General features: G+C 39.6%; 2 protein-coding genes across 2 annotated transcripts; both read right to left on the bottom strand.

Moving 5' to 3' along the window:
- Positions 1-42: 42 nt before the first annotated feature.
- On the bottom strand, positions 43-5,196 carry si:rp71-1g18.1 (uncharacterized protein LOC559922 homolog). The gene is made up of 4 exons (XM_034703843.1): positions 4,796-5,196; positions 4,359-4,504; positions 4,009-4,102; positions 43-2,055 (listed from the first exon to the last, which is right to left on the bottom strand). Exons 1-4 carry the CDS (start codon positions 5,046-5,048, stop codon positions 1,106-1,108), a joined length of 1,443 nt encoding a protein of 480 aa, XP_034559734.1. The 5' UTR covers positions 5,049-5,196; the 3' UTR covers positions 43-1,105.
- Positions 5,197-7,824: 2,628 nt separating this feature from the next.
- On the bottom strand, positions 7,825-19,031 carry casq1a (calsequestrin 1a). Its single transcript, XM_034703431.1, has 11 exons — positions 18,795-19,031; positions 15,699-15,792; positions 15,217-15,317; positions 14,942-15,053; positions 14,610-14,683; positions 13,208-13,338; positions 13,038-13,083; positions 10,957-11,011; positions 10,678-10,778; positions 10,442-10,516; positions 7,825-8,882 (listed from the first exon to the last, which is right to left on the bottom strand). Exons 1-11 carry the CDS (start codon positions 19,029-19,031, stop codon positions 8,460-8,462), a joined length of 1,449 nt encoding a protein of 482 aa, XP_034559322.1. The 3' UTR covers positions 7,825-8,459.
- Positions 19,032-20,774: the final 1,743 nt, after the last annotated feature.

The following is a 20,774-nucleotide window of genomic DNA, read 5'->3' as shown; positions in this document are numbered from 1 at the left end:
TGATCTTACCTTAAGTCTCAAACTTGTCTTTAAACAGTTCTATACAAAGCATGACCTGTGTCTTTATTAACTCTTACTGAAGCCATCAGTGACAACATGTAAACAGCAACAACATGATGTTCTGTCCCTCCTTTCTGAATGTAGTGTGGTCATCAGTTACACTATAAAACAGCTATAAACACTTTGAAATACAATAAAAGTTTTTTTATTGATACGAAACAAAAAACAGGCATCACATGTTTTAAAAGATTAAACAGACAACTGTCTATGTAGAGTGTATTTACTAAAGAGGATTAAAAAAGTATCTAAAAAGACAAGATTCCTTACATTCGTTTGCCAAGACAAGTTACAGTGGGATGATTATTCTTAGTATTTCATTTTAAAACTGGATTTTCTTATAAAGTGTGCATGGAGAGTTTAACACGTGTTATTAAAACAAAGAAGTCAATATACATCACACACATAAAATGAGTACAAAACAACAGTCTTTTAGAGTAGATACGTCAAGTTAAAGTAAGTATCAAAATAACAAAGATTAAAAACAAAACATCAGTGGAAGAACTTTATACATGGCTTTGACACAGGGAATGTTTGTAGTTGAGGATCTGAATTTTGCCCAAAATGTCTTTATATTTATTTATTTTTGTCAATAAAAGCATAAAATTTTACTAATGCACTAAAAAACACTTACAAAATACAACAAGCTCCAAGGAGGTAGAGTATATCAGCATGTATATTGTATTCCTGGTTAACTCTACCAGGTGGAGGAGATCCCTTATAGGTTCTCAGAGGGTCAATGCAAAAAAGTTGGCACACTGGACTGGTCCTTTAACGTGTCCAAAACTATAAAAAGCAAAAATATATATTTTCTAAAAGCATCAGTAGTAGAAGTGTGTATAACAATGTCCCAGCCTCAATGAAAGCCCCTCTTGTTTGTCATTACATGACTGGAATGACTGAATGAAATGGGATATCAGCAATAAATCTGGAATCTCTAATAGCTCTGTGATAGCTTTTCTTAACATGGTATGACAGTCTGCCACAAAGTGTTTTCCAAAGAGGTAGAAAGTGGCGCATACACCACAACAATCCACTTCATCCACAGCTAAAAGCCAGCAATCGTTCTGAATGAAGGAACAAAGCCCACATCACACTGATGACTCTCCATATTCCTCATGATCCTGAACATCTTTCCACAGGTGAGGCAGCTGAAAGGCTTCTCTCCTGTGTGAAACCTCAGGTGGGCTTTCAGATTCTCTCGCAGACGGAAGCTTTTGTTGCATTTTGTGCAGGTGTGTGGCCTCTCCCCTGTGTGGAACCTCAGGTGTCGGCGGAGACTCTTCCTCAAAGCAAATGTCTTCGAACACACCGAACAGGAGTACGGTTTTTCTCCGGAGTGAAAGCGCTCGTGTCTTCGTAGAATCTTCCTCCGCTTGAACATCTTCTTACAGATGCTGCATGTGTAGCCATCCCGGGAGTGTGCGACCACCTTCTCTAGCCGCCAAATATCATTATCACAGCGGGTGAAGCAGCACAGGCGATGGCCCGTGTGTAGACCTTGGTGGCGGCGGAGATCTTTAGGCAGAGGGGAGACACTTTTGTGGTTAACATCATGACCTTTGATAACATCATCCTGAAGCTTCATCTGTGTTTCAGACACCTTGACCACATCCACCAGTTGGACTGCACAGGGAGCCTTCAGCTTTTTATCCAGAGACGTTCCTTTCAGTTTCAGGTGGAGGTCTGTCTCCTTTGGCGTGTTGATCCGTTCCCAAACTTTAACCGGAGCAGGCGTCGCAGCTCCATCAGATGGGGACGGACTATAGGCGGTGCCCTTGGCGGTGCTGACGCAGGCAGGCTGAGGCTCAGCTTGAACCGGGTTCTCTGAAGTGTCCGCTTTGCAAGCTGGAGACTCTGGTTTGAGGATCAACGGGCAAACAAACTTCACCTTCTCCCCAGAGATGGCTTCACTTGTGTCTGGTTGGATGACGAGTGGCTTCTGCTTAGTTGGAGTAGATCCGTGTTTTATTGTCTCTGTCGTTGTCCCTGAAGATGCTGAAAAAGAGCAAGAGGACATGTTTGACTACCATTAGTAAAATAGAGAGGGATGCTTGGGAAACAAGGGTGTCAGTAGACCAACAAATGTAGAGTTTAAGTGTATAGGAATTTCTCAAAACAAATGGCAGAGAGAGGGAGCAGGTTTGTTTGTTTTGTAGTATCCAACATCTACCACTAGGTGTAGGAGAAAAACAACATGTGTATTGATTTATTTTTTGTGTGGATGTTACTTTGTAGCTTAAAGTACTCCTGCTTTCTTGAGTCTTTATTCCCCCCAGGGTGACTGAAGAGTGGAGTGTATTCCAGCATGCTTTAGGACACTTGCCACTTTATGACAGAATATGTAATGTTCATTTTTCCCCGTATATTGTATAAATTAAGTGTGAATTCTTGTTGATAACTGAGATATTTCACATACTCAGCTTTTGACATTAAATACCAAAAAAGCATGTCAAAGTGGACTGATGATTCCATGTGTTGCTTTACTGGTAAGGTATTTCTCTAGCACAAAAAAATTATAATATTACTTTGATATATGGATTGTGTTCACATACACAAAAGCACATCTTTGACTTCCAGTGGTTCATGAAATTACCTACACTCTTCTACATTTCTTCTCATTTGACACTTCTTTTGCATTTTTTGCATTTTGTAACCCATCAGCAATCATTGCTATTATTGTCTGAAAGGCTCTGGGAACAGACGCAAACTTTTTAGTAGGGATGCACCGATCCGATCCTGGTATCGGATATCGGCTAAATCGGACTCAAAAAGCTAGATCGGATATCAGTGACAAGGGGGCGATATATAGTGCCGATCCATGTAACATATCTATTCATCTCAGATCTATGCTTTTCTGTGTTTACAATACACTACGTCATCAGCACCGGCCAGTCTTTGGCGACTTCAGGCTTTTCTGACTTTGTAAACCAAAATAAAATGAACATTTTTAAACTGACAGTATCATTATTCAAGAGATTATAAATATGTACCAGCAGTTTGGTGAGTTAATCTTCATAGCCAACAGATATTACATGATTCTATCCTCACATTAAGAACTGCACTTTATCATATTATTTTAGCCTGTACATGCCTATTTGTTGTTCTTTTTGTATTTATAGCTGATTTTATTGTTATTACATTTTGTTATTTGTTTTATTTTGGATGTCTTATTCTTATGCCTTGTACAAAGAGAGCACAGTTTACCAAATTCCTTGTGTGTTCAAGCATACCTGGCCAATAAAGCTGATTCTGATTCTGATAAATAGAGATTGTTAAATCAATACTGGGACTGGATCGGCTAGTATTGGTATCGGGAGATACCAAAGCCCAGGTATCGATATCGGTATCGGGGCCTAAAAAGTAGGATCGGTGCATCCCTACTTTTTAGCCAGAAAAAAAAAATCTCATCATTTCCTCCCAATGTATGGGTCTCAAGTTTGCCGAAATAACAACATCATAATAGAGATGTGTTAAAATAAAAAATGCAAAGAGAAGAAAACAACTTTAAAGTGTGTTTTTTCATTGAATGAAGGTTGGATTGGTCATTTCTGATGCATTCAAAGGAGTTGAGAAATCTTACTACTGATGGGTGTCGAGGAAATCTGTTGCTTAAGTTCAAACTTTTGATCAGAACGTTGTGTTGGCTGTGTAGGGCTGGGCGATATTGAAAATTATTTTATCACGATAAAATGTTAAATATCAGTCGATATCGATAATTATCATGATAAATATCAAATCATTATTTCATTTAAATTTAAATGCAGATTTCTGGGCCTGAATTAAAGTTGAAGTAACCAGACAGTTTGTTAGTTTGTGTCTGGATTTAGTTTTCTGATAAGCTTCTTGAATCCATCATTTAATGTTTTTATGAATTTATGTTTGAAATTTCAGACATTGTGTTGCTACTTCTACTTGAATTCAACTCACTGTATTATTGGTTTTACTTACGGATCAAAACAATCTTTGTTAGAGGATTACATTCAGCTTTTGTCCCTGCTTCCAACACGCTTAACTCCATCATATCCACGTTCTCCACCACAACCTGATTAGAGAAAAAACATAACAAATGGAAGCAAGCAGGTGAGTTCATGTCAGGAAAATAACCTTGGTACTCATGTCAAGAAAATAACCCTGGTACAGTACACTCAGAAAACAAACATGATACGTTATCAGTTATGATGAACTGTTGAGGCTCTGGTGGCATGCCAATGTCAAAGTCACAAAGCTACTCATAGTTTCACTCGCACTATTCCTCCACATTACATGGATGATGAGCAACTCTGTAAAGCCTCACTGACCTGTTCCTTCAGAGAGGACCCCATGGGGTCAACTTGTCCATTATCCTCAGCCAGAAGGATTTCTGAAGGAATGAGGCACCCCTCCACCACCACCTCCACCTCCCTGCAGTCCTTTAAACAATCCCCAACTGAGAGAAGAGAGGGGCATGTGAAGAAGAGAGGGGGCAGGGTGAACACAGAGGGACACATAACATGCCTTTACATTGGGCAAGTAGAGGGAACACCCTGCAGGATGTAAACAATTACAAATCACTAACAGGCCGTGCATAAGATAACGTTACTAACTATGTGTAGTTGCATGCAGATTTTACGCATTTGATTTTATCCTTGAGGAGGGAACTAGTCCGAACTCCACTCATGCATGCATCCTTGCAAACTATAGCAATGAACGTAAACAGGAAGTGAGAGCATCTTTATAAAACCCAAAAGACACCAACCATAAAAATCCAGCGGCACATCCTCGTCCACTTGCACCCCGATGCTGCGTTTGTTGTTCCCTGTCGACAAACTGTCCCGTTCCTCCAAGGTTTCGCTTTCCTTCCAGTCCTCGCTGCGGCCCGACTCCACACCCAGAGCCGAGGCTCCGTACCTGCTCTCGAACAGTTTGGTTAACTCCACGGTGGCAGCTTTGACGAGCGCTCCCAGCACCGACTCCACCTGCTGCTGGAGGCTCACGTCGCCGTCCGACATCTTTGCTGCTTCGGTTGTGCAGACGTTTGCGTTGGTACAACAAAAATCAGGTTTGAATCAAAGTTGGGATTTAGCTTTGATCTTTATTTACCATCGAAAGCCACATGGTTTGCAGAAAGAAAAGGGGCGTGTCTCACACTGGCGCAGGCGCGCCCGATACTTAGCCCAGTGGGAGAGGAGAGGGGCGGCGCCAAAACACTGAGAGAGCCAACCCTATGGAGCCAACACAGATGAAACTGTATTGACTGATGTTTGCCATGAAAACCAACCACTGAGTCCGTCTTTATTCTTACAGTTATTCTCAATTGCTAAAACACTAAACCCTGTTATCTGAACCAAATTACTTAGAAGCCTGAACCCATGTATTGAATCAGTCACTCTTTTGGCAAAACCATAAGCACTTTTCACCTTGTTAGACACAACTTGTAAACACATTCTCACTCACTAAAACACATTTTGCATTTTAGTTATTAATGGTTTTTCTTAAGTGTTATTTCTTACCTGGTCAACGATGAAATCTTTATGAGGTTATGTTATGTTTTTTTTTTTATTTAAATTGTATTTTATTTTCCAAATAACAAGAAAAACATTGGCAGAGACAATACACCTAATATACAACAAGAATAACGCACAAAAACATACAAGACAAAACAAACAAAACACAAGAGAAACAAAGAAAGCCTTGTTTTCATGGGGTACACAATACATGAACTAACTGGCCACAGTCAGGACCCTTACCATGTGGGGTGGATGGGTGGGAGTAGGGGGGATCAACATTAGTTCAGTTTTTCATTATTATTATTAGGATCACAATTAGATTATATGCATATATAATTTAAACTTTTCCCTGATTATAGTCCATAGGGCTTCTGGTGAGTGATGGTCGCTGAGGGATGAGGCTGCACTCTCCATTGATAACAAGTCCGAAAAGTCTGCAAACCAGTTATGTATATTAAAACAGTCCAGTTTTCGAATTTTCCAGTTGAGGAGTTTTGTCCTTTTTACAGACATAAAAGCTAGACCAACAATGCGTTGGGTTGCTCTTGGCTGTATATTGTCCATCACATTTCCAAGTATGCATACATCAGGGCGATTAGGGACATGAACATTCATTAACAGCTCTAAAATATTGATTACCTGGGTCCAGAATCTTTCAACCATCGGACAAGACCACAGTAAATGCATAAGTGTGCCAATCCCACCGCAATCATGCCAGCACAGGTCAGAAGTATTTGGATTCATTTTTTTTTTAAGTTTGTGGAGTAATGTAAGCTCTATGTATGATTTTCATTTGAATAGTTTTATATCTGACACAATTAGAGACTGATGTTGAATGTTTTAACATTACATCCCACTGATCTGCAGTAAGAGGTGAGCAAATGTCTCGTTCCCATTGTAGTTTGGTGGTGACAGTGCTATCAGGGAGGGATTGGATTAACAACTTATATAGAGCAGAAACAGTTCCTCGACGAACACTAGCTTCCCTCAATTTAGAATCGAGCACATTTTTGGATCCAGGTATGATTCCTTGAAATGTACATTTTTTCAGGACAGATCTCAATTGTACATACTGAAAAAAAGAAGAATCACTCAAACAGAACTGTGTTTTTAACTCTTGAAATTGTATAATATCTCCTTCCTTTATGATATGACCAAGTTGAGTGATATTTTGTTTTGTCCAAGTACTCCTAACCATTGTTGTACCACCTGCAGTTAACAGCGGGTTATTCCATATTGGACAACTTGGCAGAGACAAACAATTAATTGACAGCCGTTTGTGTACATTATGTTATGTTTTAATGCATGGGTTTCTAACTTGTGCATTGAACTATTAGAGAACAAATCTGTGTTCATGATGCATGGCACTAAAGTTCTGAATACCAAAACAATAAGCTGTTGTGTGTTTCTGTATGAAAAAGTGGAAATAACTCAAGTGGTATAATGTGTTGATGCAGGTAAGTATAGACAGCACAAACATCTGTTTTAAACAGCGTTTTTATTCCCATCTTGGATTAGACAGACCCGTTGTTTCTGTGCATCAGTTCATCTCATGGCAGATAGTGTATTGTTACTTGATGGATTTATCTGTCAATGATGGTTCTCAAGTCAAAACACCAAATTGTGTCTCCTGATTTGAGGTCAACCGGCCTCTGTAAAAAAACACTTCAAACATGTAAGGGAGAATGTAAAGTGAGTTAGATCATGTATGGGGAGTGAGAATCCTCTCAGGTTGAAACAAGATCCCTCTGGCTATCCCTGTGGAGATTCTAATGAGTGAACCAACTGCTCATTAAACATTATCCTGCTTACAACCCAACCCTCAGCTGTTAACAAGTGGACACATAACATCAATGAGACAAGATGCCTCCATCCTGCTCACCCTGTTGGGATTGCAATTTGCATAACCACTTGTTCACTGTACATTAAACTTAACCTAACATTTCTGATTTAGTGTTTTGATACTAACTACAACAGGAGGTTAAAATGTGCCTGACTCCTTCATGAGGATGATTTAATATTGTTATTGAGTTCTGACCAATCAGAATCATATATTCAACACGGTCGGCTGATTAGTAAGAAAGCCAGATAATAAGGATTCACAATCCCTGTAATGTGATGCTTAATCTTATCTCCAGATTACTATCAGTACACAGCCCTAAAATACATACATGTTCTGATGTATATCTATTAATCCATGATTCACTCACGCACTTACAAACACACACTTTCAAAGAGGCTATACACTTATGGGATTTCTGTCCAAGCTGTCATTTATTTAAGACTTTACAGTTAATTAAATGTCTCTTGTTACAAAAATAGAATATGGCTGTTGTCATATTTCGTCATTGTAGAAAACATCCATGTACAGCACTTTTAGTGTACAGTGTTACATTGAGTTCACAGATTAGGCTGGTGATATTTCAGACCCGTCAGAGAAGCCTGCTAGCACCTTTGGATTAGACTTCAGTTGTTCAAATACTGGGGAGAACAAAAAAAGTAGACAAATAAAACACATTCAAACTTCAACACGCTCCACAGGTGCACTCAGACATAACACATACAGCACCGAAACAGTACTTTGGAAAATAAAAGTTGAATAATAGCAGTAGATGGAAAAGTTTGAAGAATTTCTTCTTTTATTGTACCAGACAGTGTTACATGTTGTAAAAAAAAGGCACTGTGGGTTCTTAGTATTTTGTTACATGGAGATCTGAATATGTCGGGGAGATGGATGAATGAGTAATGGAATATTGTTCTTGTAAGATGAAGAGAAAGGACGATGAAAAGATGAGATATCAAAATGAAGTGCCATGTTCAAAATAAGAACAAGATGCAAAATGTGTTTTTGACAGTGATGTGATGTTGACTTGAAACTGCATTGGTCAGAAGTCTAAGTTATGACTTAATGATTTAATCATCATCGTCGTCGTCGTCGTCGTCGTCATCATCGTCGTCGTCATCATCATCATCATCGTCATCATCATCGTCGTCATCGTCATCATCATCATCATCGTCGTCATCATCATCGTCATCATCATCATCATCGTCGTCATCGTCGTCATCATCGTCGTCGTCATCATCGTCGTCGTCATCATCATCGTCGTCATCATCGTCGTCATCGTCGTCATCGTCGTCATCGTCGTCGTCATCGTCGTCATCGTCGTCATCGTCATCATCATCGTCATCATCATCGTCATCATCATCATCATCATCGTCATCGTCGTCATCATCAGGGTCGATTTCACCAGACAGAACATCTTCAATCCAGTCCTCCAGCTCGTCTACAGATGGCAGATCTTCACCTTCGTCCATGTCCAGCCACACGCTGTCAGCCTTCAGAACAAAGAAGAACAAGTCAAACTCAGCTATGAACACGACTATGGCTCTTCGACTGAATTTTACCTCCAGAGCCAATATGAAAAAACTGAATATGCAATATAACAGGATGATGCAGTATGACATTTAAACATATCACAATAAAGTCCAAGTGACACAGAGCTCATCACACAGTCATCGAGAACTTAGCACTAAGAACCATGGATGACCATATTAACCCTATGCCCATGTTAAGTAGACAAAGGTACAGGATGTGTCCTCAGATGCTGCAGCACAGATATCACACCTTCAACAGGGTAGCCTGCTGTTAGTATGAAACACCCACATCACAGGCTTTGAGGTGAAAACTGAACAAGCTATGTAGCAACATCTCTAACAAGAACCTTCATATCTGACAGACATCTGATGGCAGCCAACTTCAGGCTGAATTGCAGGAGAACATAAAGTTCCCACAAAAGCACAACATGTTAAGGAAAAGCTCTTACAGGACCTCTGTATCAAGTTCTCTCACCAAAACATGTTACAAGACAGGACATTGGCACATTGCTTTGCTCTGCATCCACATGTTGATCCTTGCACTTACTCTAAAATAGTTTTCATCTGTTGGCATACAGTACTCTGCTTGTGGATGCTGGAATATTAATTTTTGGTTGTAAGGACCACTGATAGATTTCAAGAACTCAGTGTCAAACTGATCTTTAGGGAAACAAATCCACCCCATCTGTGAGAGGAGATCCTGTCTGAAGGGAGAGGCCATGGCACTTTGTTGCCAAATAACAGATCACTGGAAAGTGACCTTGACCATAAGTGGGCCATAAACAACAGGCTGCAGACATGCATCTGGTTGATGGCCTGGCCTGGTGAGCATTGACTATGGGAAACATATGCTTAGATGAACCAACACAAAGTATGGCTCCTTTCTTTAGAAATGTCTGGGAGCAGAAGATCTTAGAGTATCTATAACAACTGATAATCTGACCCTGTTAAATATTGCAGATTAATTCCTGAGCATTCTGTTCCATTTGGAAAGATTTGATAACAACAAAGGGTCTGAAACACAGGCCTCCCAGCGACTGAGATGTTGTGTGGAGATATTGCGGCTGACTGGACCATGAGAGTCAGGCTCAGCTCCACGAACTGAAGACAACTTGAGGTCCCTTTGGCAGGAGCCCTTAGTGGCACCCTATACCCTACTCTTGGTGTCCAAAAACTAGACTGTGAGGGGACCATTCGAAGATGGAACAGCTGAAAAAAGGAGCCTCTGGTTCTCAAGTGACTCCAAACACCAGGTACAGGCCAAGGCTACTGGTACGTCTTGTTTTATTCAAAGGTGTACAATGTAAGTCAGCAAACTACTGCTTGACCTTTTGATCACTTGGACACTTCACTTGTAGGCCTGTTGGGCTGAAGAACCAAACAGACTTAAATAAGAATGTTGAAAACAGAGATCAGTCTTTCTGGAGAATTACTAAAGCTATTTATATGTTTCACAGGGAGCTGCAAAACACAGAAAAGCAAAGTTAAGCTTTGTCTGAAGTGACAAAAATATCACTCACATCGTCAGCATCAACAACACCAATCTGTGGGTGGGACAGGTCAATTCCAAAGGTCTTCTCCCAGTGGGGCAGAAGCTGCAGGGGAAAAAAATGTTTTAGTTAATCCAGCTGCTATCCGCCCTATCCGTCAGTGTCATGGATATGTGTTCATGAATAGATCTCAGTGCTCAGTTATTGAGTAATGGTGAGCTTTGTCTAGTTTCTGATACACAGATTGCTCCTTGTCATATTCTTACCAGGGGGAAATCATCAGGGTCAATCCAGACAATGCTGAGGTCAGGGTGATCTGTGTTATCTTCAGCAACTTGCTTCAGGATCTCAAGGAACTCAAAACCGTCTGAGGAGAGGAAAGGGTAATAGTTAATGTCAACTAAACTATCATTGGAGTTAATCAACAGGATCATCCCCAGCCTCTGCTGCCCCATGTTACACTTCTAGATATTGAATTATGATTTAAACATAATCTCATGGTGTGTCTATCTGAAATGTGTATAATTAGTTATAGGTTAATTTACCTGGGTCAGCCTCCTCTGCAAAGGCAATGATATGTTCACCATCAACATCATCCTCCTGTGATGAAAATAAAAAAGAACGTAACCCATAAGGTTGAATTTTTTTAAATTGATGTTTATATTTCAAACACTCTGATTCTTTTTGACAGCTCTCAGATTGAAAAAAACAGGCATGCTTAAGTTAAGGACAGATCTTTTTGTGTTTCATTGCTTGCCAAAAAAAGACGCCAGTTTAGTCGGTGGCAGGTATGTGGTGTGTGGTTCACACCATCAATAAATACTAGAATAAGAATAACAAGAAGTACACTTCCCTTTTGTCGTGGTTTGCATTGGTAGCTTGATACAGGTGTAAAAAGAATAAATGCTTAGCTTGGTGTCAGATTGTTAAGCTGAATGTTGAGATGGATCATTTATGCCACATTATATAGTACATCCCTTTAACTGGATGCTACCCAAAGAAATATTATGAGTTGTTATTTTGAATGATGTTTGAAAAGAAGGAGAGCCATACGATCTTGTCTCTAATACAACTCATAAATCCTTTTACTATATGTTAAAGTTTTGATGAAAGGGAAAATAAATTTAGATAGTTTGCAAATCATGTAAACCCTATATTTAAATGAAAATAGTCCAAAGATAACACATCAAATTTTGAAACTGAAAATTGGTATGGAAAAATATTCTCATTTATACCAGCAACAGGTTTCATTAAAGTTGGGACAGGGACAACAAAACTCTGAAATGTTGTGTAAGGCAGAAACCATCTTGAGGAACATTTTAAACAGGTTAGTAACGTGACTGGGTATAAAAAGGGAACTCCAGAGAGGCTGAGTCCCTCAGAGTTAAAGATGGGAAGAGGTTCACCTCTGTGGGAGACTGTGAGCACAAATAGTTAAACAAGTTCAGAATAATGCTCCTCGGTGCAAAATTGCAAACAATTTGGGGATTTCCACAACCATGGCACAAAATATCAATAACAGATTCAGAGAATCCAGATAAATCTCTGTAAAAGAAAAAGAGCAAGGCCGAAAGCCAAATACAGCATGGCCTTTGAGCTCTTGGGCTTCATTGCATTAAAAACAGATATGACTCTGTAGAGGATATCACTGCATGATTTCAAAAACACTTCTAAAATTTATTGTCTGTGAACACCGTTTGTTACTGCATCCAGAAATGTAGGTTAAAGCTACGCCATACAAAAAGGAAACCATAAAAACTTGAGGCCAGGGAATGCTCTGGGCCTGAGGTTCAGATGGACTGAGGCGAACTGGAAAACTGTCCTGTGGTCTGACTAATCAAAATATGACATTCTTTTTCTTTTCTTTATGGAAATCATGGACCCTGCGTGCTCTGCTCTATAGTTGAGAGGGGCCACCCAGCCTGTTATCAGCACACAGTTCAAAAACCAGCATCCCTGATGATATGGGGCTGCTTAGGTGCCTACAGCATGCAGCTTACACACCTGGGAAGGCATCATTGAAGCTGAACAATAAATACAGGTTTTAGAGCAACATATACTGCCATCCAGACCATGCCTTTTACTGGGAAGACTTTAAATATTTCAGCAAGACAATCCCAAACTACATTGTGCAATGGCACATTATATTCCAACAGCATGGCTAATAGACATGAGTCAGGGAGCTAGACTGGCCTACCTGCAGCCCTGACTTGTCACCCTTTGAAAACATTTGGTGCATTATGAAATGAAAAATATGTCAAAGGAGACCAAAACTGTCAAGCAGCTGAAATCCTATCAGATCACAATGGGACAACATCTCCCTTTCAAAACTCTGGAAACTGGTCTCCTCAGTGTTGATAAAGGTGGAGGTAATGCAACACGATGGTAAACATGCCCCTTACCAATTTTTTTAAAACAAATTGCTGGAATCAAATTTCAAATCAGCATATTTTTTCAGTTTTAAGATTTAAAATGACTTTTGCAGTGTTTTGCACAGAATATAGTTTTTCAATGATATTCAAACCAGCCAATATTAAGTTTTTATCAACATTTTACAAAGCAGCCCAACTTTTTTTTGAATTGAGACTATAATTTGTTGTGATGTTAGAAGTTTTAAAGTTCTTACCCAGATTTCATACATGTTGTGTGGTTGCAGCTTCCTCAAGGTTGGTCTTGAAAAGCAGAAAAGAAAAAGATGGTGTGTCATTTCTTATGAATATCTCTTTAATGTACAGAAGGTTGAATTATTGCCATATCACATTTCCATTGTTGTATATTGTTGTTCATGGGTCATACCTGTCATTATCTTCAATGAAGTCCACCAGTTCGTCTTCAGTGTAAGGTTTTCCTGGAATAACAATTGGGTCATCCATGAAGGGTTCATAGAAGTCTACCTCATTGAGCTTAAGCTCCAGAGCCTTGGCAACCTGTAACATACAAAAAGGGTCTTAACCAACAACAAAGTGTAAGGACATTTCTGCCATGATAACAGCAGAATGTCAAAACAGACCAAAAAAAAATCATTTGCTTAACAGATTTAAATTACACTTTGGTTTGTACACTAAAAGAATGAGCAATAGATTTCAGAGAGTGATACTCTTTCATTGAATGTCCTTGAACTCCCTCAAAAACATATTAAAACAGCCGCTTTAAAAAAAATAATATAGCATTAATTTTACAAATGTTACATTGCAGAAATGTGGTTTATCCAGTCTCAATAAAAAGAACTGTTGAAACCCTTTCACACATTTTTTCATTACTGCTAGAATTTTGCAATTATTTGACTAAGACTTCCCAGTAAGTTTTTTTTTTAAAAACTCTTTGGCTTTTCAAAATTGCTGCTGTTGTTCACTGACAAGATCTATAAAAAAGACCTCCTTCTCTGCATTCGGTCCATTTAAAATCTGGGGAAGAAAGGCAAAATCTTGTTCACTTGCCTAAAGAGGTGTCAATGGTCATCAACCTTTTACCTTTATTTGTATAGTGCCAAATCACGACAAACATTCAGGCACAATCATATCTAAAACAGCTCACAGCTGTATTTACCAAGCCAAACATTGAACTTGCAGGAATCAGGCTTACGTACTAAGCCTACAAATAGCTCTTGTACTTTGTGCCCCATTTTTCCAACAGTAGACTCTGAGGCAGAGCCCTCAAATAACAGGCTCCTCTTCAGTGGAGTCAACTTTTACATTGGGTCCAAGAAGCAGACATCCTTGTTGTATGTCTAATAGCAGGCCTAAAACTTTCTTTTCCTTTTTTTAGATAAATATTTTGGTTGGGTCAAGCTTATTAGCTGGCTCAGCTTTCCCTGGACTAACCCTGAGTTATGCTGACATACGCTTAGACTGCAGGGGGAAATAATATAGCAAGCTGCTGGTCCCTTTTGTATTGTTTGTTTAAAATATACAGTATGTGTAAAGGTTAATGTTCTTAATTAGTTAGTCACATGTATATTTCAACTAGTTTTTGCATCCATCATTGGTCCAAAGTCAAAGATGTCTCAGGTTTATACTTCTATTGATAATATAACATAAATAATATAACACTAACTCTTATGAGAAAGCTACTAATCAACATTCTTAATTATGAGAGGATCATATAAAAACTTACATCTCTATAGAATGAGTTTATAAGAGTACTTTCCCTCCCTATAACGGTTTGAAGATTATCTCAATATTGAATTGTCATTTCTCACCTTAGGATTAAATGTGGCGAAGAATTTGATGTGAGGATGGAACTCTTCAGCAGCATCGTCAAAGGCCACGAAATCTGAAAAATGTAAAGGTATCCATGACTTTGTTTCAGTGGATCATCCCCTGTGTGAAATATCTACAAATGTACACTTTCTCATATCACTCATGAAGTATCTGGTGAGCTCATTTGGTTATAACCTCAAAAAGCTCAACGATAATCAAGCCAACAGAGCCAGCCTCAGCCTAACACACTGCTATAAGCAATAACTCTGAGAAGCAACTTGAAAAGACACAATGAAACAGGTAATCAGGCCATCACAGTACAGATTCTTACGTTCTGACTTGTGACTCTTAAAGTAGCCCACCAATTTGATGTCCTCTTCGACGTTGTGGAAGCCTTTCAGTTCCCTACTATTGTCAATAATTTCCACTGGGTCCTCAAGAACCTTTGAAGACAAACAAGGGTCATGGAGGAGAATGGGGGAGAGGAATGGAAGAAGAGCCCAGAGTTAGATTATCGGAGTCATCTTCCAAGAAACTGAAAATCATGGACTTTTTTTTTGCTTAAATAAGGCAGGCTATTAACTGGGAGTTTATATCCTCACGAACATCATAGATGAACTCCACAAGAGTGTCTGCTGCAAGCTCGCCATCATATTCTATGACTTCATCATCTGTGAAGATAAAGATGCTGTCGGACTCATCAAGGCCTGGGGAAAGGAAAGAGAGAAGGTGTCAGTGTTTAGACTTGCATGATTGGTATCTTGGATCAATGATTAACATTTTGGGGCTTCCGGCTGTAGCCAGCTGTTCGCCATAAAACATTTCCTGCCAAGACTTCCTGCCATTGTTTACATCACTTTTATTTTCCAAAATGTAACATCTAAGAGGAGACGGTGCATTCTGTCCCCTTTGCTCTCTACACACAGTGTTTTCCTGTATAATGCCAAATTCTGCTGAAATGCAGGTGGGAAAAACTTCTAATACTAAAATCTGGTCCTGCACCATCAGATTCTGCATAAAACATCTGTAAATAATCATGGCTTAAGACACTTGTGTCTGCAGCTGTGTTTTGTCTGGTGAGTGTTTACCCAGTTTCTTTGCAACGGCTTTGTCGTGCTTGGCATCAATGAGGCCGACTCCAATATCTTCATCATCAAAGTCATCCAAGACCTGGGCTACAAGCTGTAAAACAAAGACACACTTTATTCATACAACTGAAGGTTATTCAGCTATACAGTCAAAGTCTATAAAACACGAGAACACATGTCAGAGTGATTCTGCAGAAATATAAGTGTTGATGTCCGTATTTATTTTGCACTCACACCTTTCTAATAAAGTTATCTCACTCAGTGGTTTCATTACCATAAAAGCCTGCTTTTCAGAGCGCTGCTTATGCACTTTCTAAATCCGTATGAAACTTGAACCTCATGACTGACAGCTCTTTCAGCCAATGGCAAGGCCACATTCACAGCCTGACTACATTCAGGAAGTGGTTTGAGTGTTGTTGCAATGTGTTTGTAAGGCACACACCCACCTAACCCCTCCAACCCCCATACCCACCCCAACACACACACACACTCACACACACATGGGTGCGCGCTGGTGTCAGAGATCTTGAGCAGCTGTTTTTTCTGACATAAATACTTTAACTAACCAGGATGCCCTGCAGGTCGTGCAAATAGTTTTTATCATTCTTTTTTCTCTGATTTGAGCACACATGAGTGGAGCATCTTAAAGTTTGTAAATGAGCAACAGGCAAGCCAGACCATGTGTAAATTATTTATAGCTATATATACATATACATCTTTCAAGGTGTATATGATGCAAAGGTGACACCAAGTAAAATTATATTCCCCTTGTACATGCATCTCCAGTCTTAACCTAGACAATTTTTTATGTTTCATTATAGTGCATGTTGTTACAGACTCCACTCTTTATGGGTTTATGCAGACTAAAATAAACTTTTAAAGGGCTAGTGACTGAGGTGCATTTCTGCTATAAAAGCAACCGAGGAAAGCATACAATTGAAGATACATAAATTCAAACGGATGGATATGAAAAGTCACTTGTGTTCCTGCTTAACCACTTTCAGTTAAAGTATAAATGTGAGAGATAAACTCGACATCTGGATTTGTTTATCATTATTTGAAACTAGAAAAAAGTGATCTTGAGAGCTCTACCTTTTTTGTTTGCTCCGCAAGGGAAATAATTTAAAGCAGTGTATCTGAAGGTCCATCAAATATACAACATGTAAAGTTGTATTTAAGTCTCAGTGCTCATAATGTGCGTCTGCAGTAATGTGGCTGATAGACAGGAATTCCTTTAGAGCAACCAAACCCATCTAACTAAGTGTAAAGTTAAACCAACAGCATCAGGGTAGGATTTCATTTCAGAGTTAAACTGATACACAGAATGCAAAATGCACCCCAGCTCTACTCATGTTATTTTAAAGCATTAAAGGAAAATTTAGTTTTCCCCATAAATGGCAGAAAATGTGAGCCCACATTGCTGTGACAATGATAGCTTTTTTTTTTTTTTTTTAGCATTGCTGAGGATCAAAAAAAAAAAGGGAAACCACAATTTAGCAATGTAGCATTTAACCAAAGGAGAGACTTCCTCCCTCTCATCACTTTTCTTTCAACTTTCCCTAACACCCAGAGAGCCTTAACCACTAAGATCAAGATCCCCTTGCTGTTGACTGTTACTAATATTAAATCCTCATCAAATGTACATCAGAATACACTCAGGAGGAGGAACACAAGTCCTCATGGAGCTCGACCAGCCACAAAAGCAGCTTGGGATAAATATAGCACCACAGGCCACACAGGGACTATTTTGGCGAGGTGGCAGTGATGCTCAGCGCTGCGGGATCCGCTGACGAGTACAGTGCTGCAAGTGTCAATCACAGCCCAGAGCTGAGCCGGCACTCCGAGAGCCAGATCCTCCAGTGCTGGCCTTCAGCCCAGAGACCGAGCCCTGACGCTCCCTTACAGAGACACAGGAGGCTGCTGAGATGATGTGATATGCTGAGAAGAGCAGCATCTCTCTCTTTGCTCAATGTTGGTTATTAATATTTTCCTGTGTGTGATGAACCGTTACCATTAGTTTCCCCCATTTGGCTGACATTACAAAGTTTTTTTTCAAACATTCCTGATAAAATCAGAGAAAATAACTGTTCTTGTTAATTTATTTCTACTGTCAGGCAACAGTATCATCACAGATGTCAACATCAAATCAAATAAGGCTTTTGAGTGTTGTTCCTTATTGTCTTCACAAAGGCAAAACACCTGAATACCTGCAGCTCTCCTGAAAACGCATCAGATGCATAAAGCAGCAGCCATAATTCTACATTCTGTGGAAATACTGTAAGTTGCCATCTGTAGCTACCTCATGACACAGCGTTTCTATAAATTAGCTCTCTGGTTTTGGTCCAAAATAAAATATCTGTTGTATTTCTGTAGAAACATGGCATCAACCTCAAGCTGACAAGGACAAGAGCATGCAAATTTAACTATTCCTAGAAAATGTGACGTGATTGTATGTGACATTTGATCTTCAGTGACATGTGTCATCTGATGTTTGATACCCAAAGCTGTGCATTGAGAGATGATGTAATGTCTCCTTGTCAGGAATGTGATGAAACTGCTGAGTATCCATGCTCAGGGCAGGCCTGGAGAGTGATATGCATACTGAAAGAGGTGTGTTGAATGCATCAATACCCACACCAACACACACACACACACACACACACACACACACACACACACACACACACACACACACGCATGCATGCAAAAACACATTGGAGGCAAGTGACAATAAATCACATCTTTGCAGCTGACAGCTCAGCTATTTTCCACCTTGTAGCATCACTCTGAGTTGTGCAGAATTATACTTTTACAAGACTGAAACCACAAAAAAAAAATCTCTCCTGCCAAATATTCTCTTCCTCCTCTCCTACTTTAAATAATAATCTCTTTCTTTGTTGTCCATCGGTATCAAAACATATATCTTAAATTCAAGTCCCTCAACCAGCTCTATACTGTTACTTTACAATGACGTAATGTGTCATTTTTGTATCCATCTTAACATTAACCAAAACCAAAACACAACCTTTATCCATCCTCCAAACCATCTTCATATTCATGATTTTGTCTCTTCACTATATTTCCAATAGAACCCACCTCAAGGGCCAACTCCTCAATCTCAAACTGTCTCTGGGCGACGCGGCTGGATCCTGGATGATCATGGTAGTAAACCACCATGGCATCATACTTCTTCATCACAGACTTATAGTTCTTGGCGTTGAGATCGTGGACACGGTCCTTGCCATCATACTCGGGGAAGTCCAGGCTGTCCTTGCACTGCGATAGCCCACAAAAGGACAGCAAAACTGCCACAAGCACCCAGGTCCACTTCATGTCTCCACTCTTTGAAGCTCTAAGTTTATTTGAAGTTTCAGAAAAGAAATGTTTGGGGGTACCAAAAATATTTATAAAAGTATGGAGAACCCCTTCCAATCCGCGTCACCCAGAAGAGAGCAAGACCAACTCCTGCATCCACCTTATTAAAAACCTCACATGGGCAACTGGCAGAGGGGCACAGGGTGTAAGAGGGGCTGGGCTAAGTTTGACATAGGTGTATGTGTGTCTACGTGGGGTGAAGCTGAGTTGGGGGGTTGCTGTGGTTTTTGGGGGGATACTTTTGTGTGCAAGCTTGTGTGTCTGTTGCAGATCTGTAAAAGTGGGTGGAGTGAGGAGTTTATAGGGTCATCTTGCATCCTCTCTCCATCCAGACTGAGAAAGTGTAGGACAAGGAAGGAGATGGAGGGAGATGGGGCATAGGAGAGAAATAAAGAGATAAGGATGGCTTGTGTTTGTTTTGCCAGCCTGCTTTGAAGAAAAAGTTACATGATGGATTTGAAGGTAGCTGCAAATGTAAGACACTCTTTTCCCATATAAAGCACAGATGGAGGCTCCGATCCCAGCTAAAAATAATGGATGTAGGACGGAGAAGTACATATCAGGAGGGGCTGCTGGTGTCTTATTTGCTGCTGCTGGCACAGACGCAGCGCTAGAATGTGCTGCAGGGTCACTCAGGGACATGGAGGGAGAGAGGAGAGGAGAGGAGAGGAGAGGGAGGTGCACCTGCTGAGGATTCAGAGCACAGGTGTCACTTAGCCCTGACTCAAGAAGAAAGTGAAACATAGAGTTTTGCAGAGGGGCCATGAGGCAATTTTTGAATTTTTTAAGTCTGATGCATTTGAACATAAAGTATATGTGCCTTGTGGGCTAAAGATGATCACATGTACTATTAATTTACAAATTGAAAGGGAAGAGGTATAGCTATAAATAAATGCAGGCTGCATGGTATCCTAGTACTTCGTTTGACCCCCCTTAAACACACACAAGTACTTGACACACCCCTCTTTAGCAGGACATGCAGCCCACAGTATTAAAGGTGAAAATTGAAGGAAGTGTTGGATTGGTGCTCTGACTGAATGTGTGTTTGGTAGTGAAGGCAGAGGGTGTGTCATATGTGGTATCAGTGAATATGAAAATAAATGGTGGTTTAGGTTTTAGATAAACATCAAAGAGCTGGTTTGAGATGTTGGCCTTATATGAAGGTGTTCAACAGCTCACAAAGTCAGCAGCTTTCATAATCAGAAACCACATTTATTTAAAATGTGCTAACATGAGCAGTCATGGGTGATATGATGCAGTACGACTGGATTCATTACGCTACGATACAGTACTATAAAATTTGATATCATACTACATGACATGATACAGTACGGTATGATACTATGTAATAATAATAATAATAATAATAATAATAATAATAATAACAATAATAATAAAATATATAATAATAATAATATATGATAGGGTTTGTATAGTGCTTTTCTTGGAACTCAAAGAACGTTTTGTTATGATTTAACGTGTTGTGATACACATGATACCATACCATAAGATACGCTTTGATTGCAAACAAGGCAATACAATTAGACATGATCAATACTATATAATGGTGCTGTTAAAAAGGAATCAATGGGAAACAAAATGTTACAACACTACGAAAATATACAATATGGTCAGATATGGTACGATACGGTACGATACACTACTGTACTATATGATACTGTACAACACGGTACAGTACTA

The sequence above is a fragment of the Notolabrus celidotus genome, chromosome 15 (assembly GCF_009762535.1).
Source record: "Notolabrus celidotus isolate fNotCel1 chromosome 15, fNotCel1.pri, whole genome shotgun sequence".
Taxonomy (NCBI): domain Eukaryota; kingdom Metazoa; phylum Chordata; class Actinopteri; order Labriformes; family Labridae; genus Notolabrus; species Notolabrus celidotus.
This window is presented reverse-complemented; position numbering and strand designations above follow the sequence as displayed.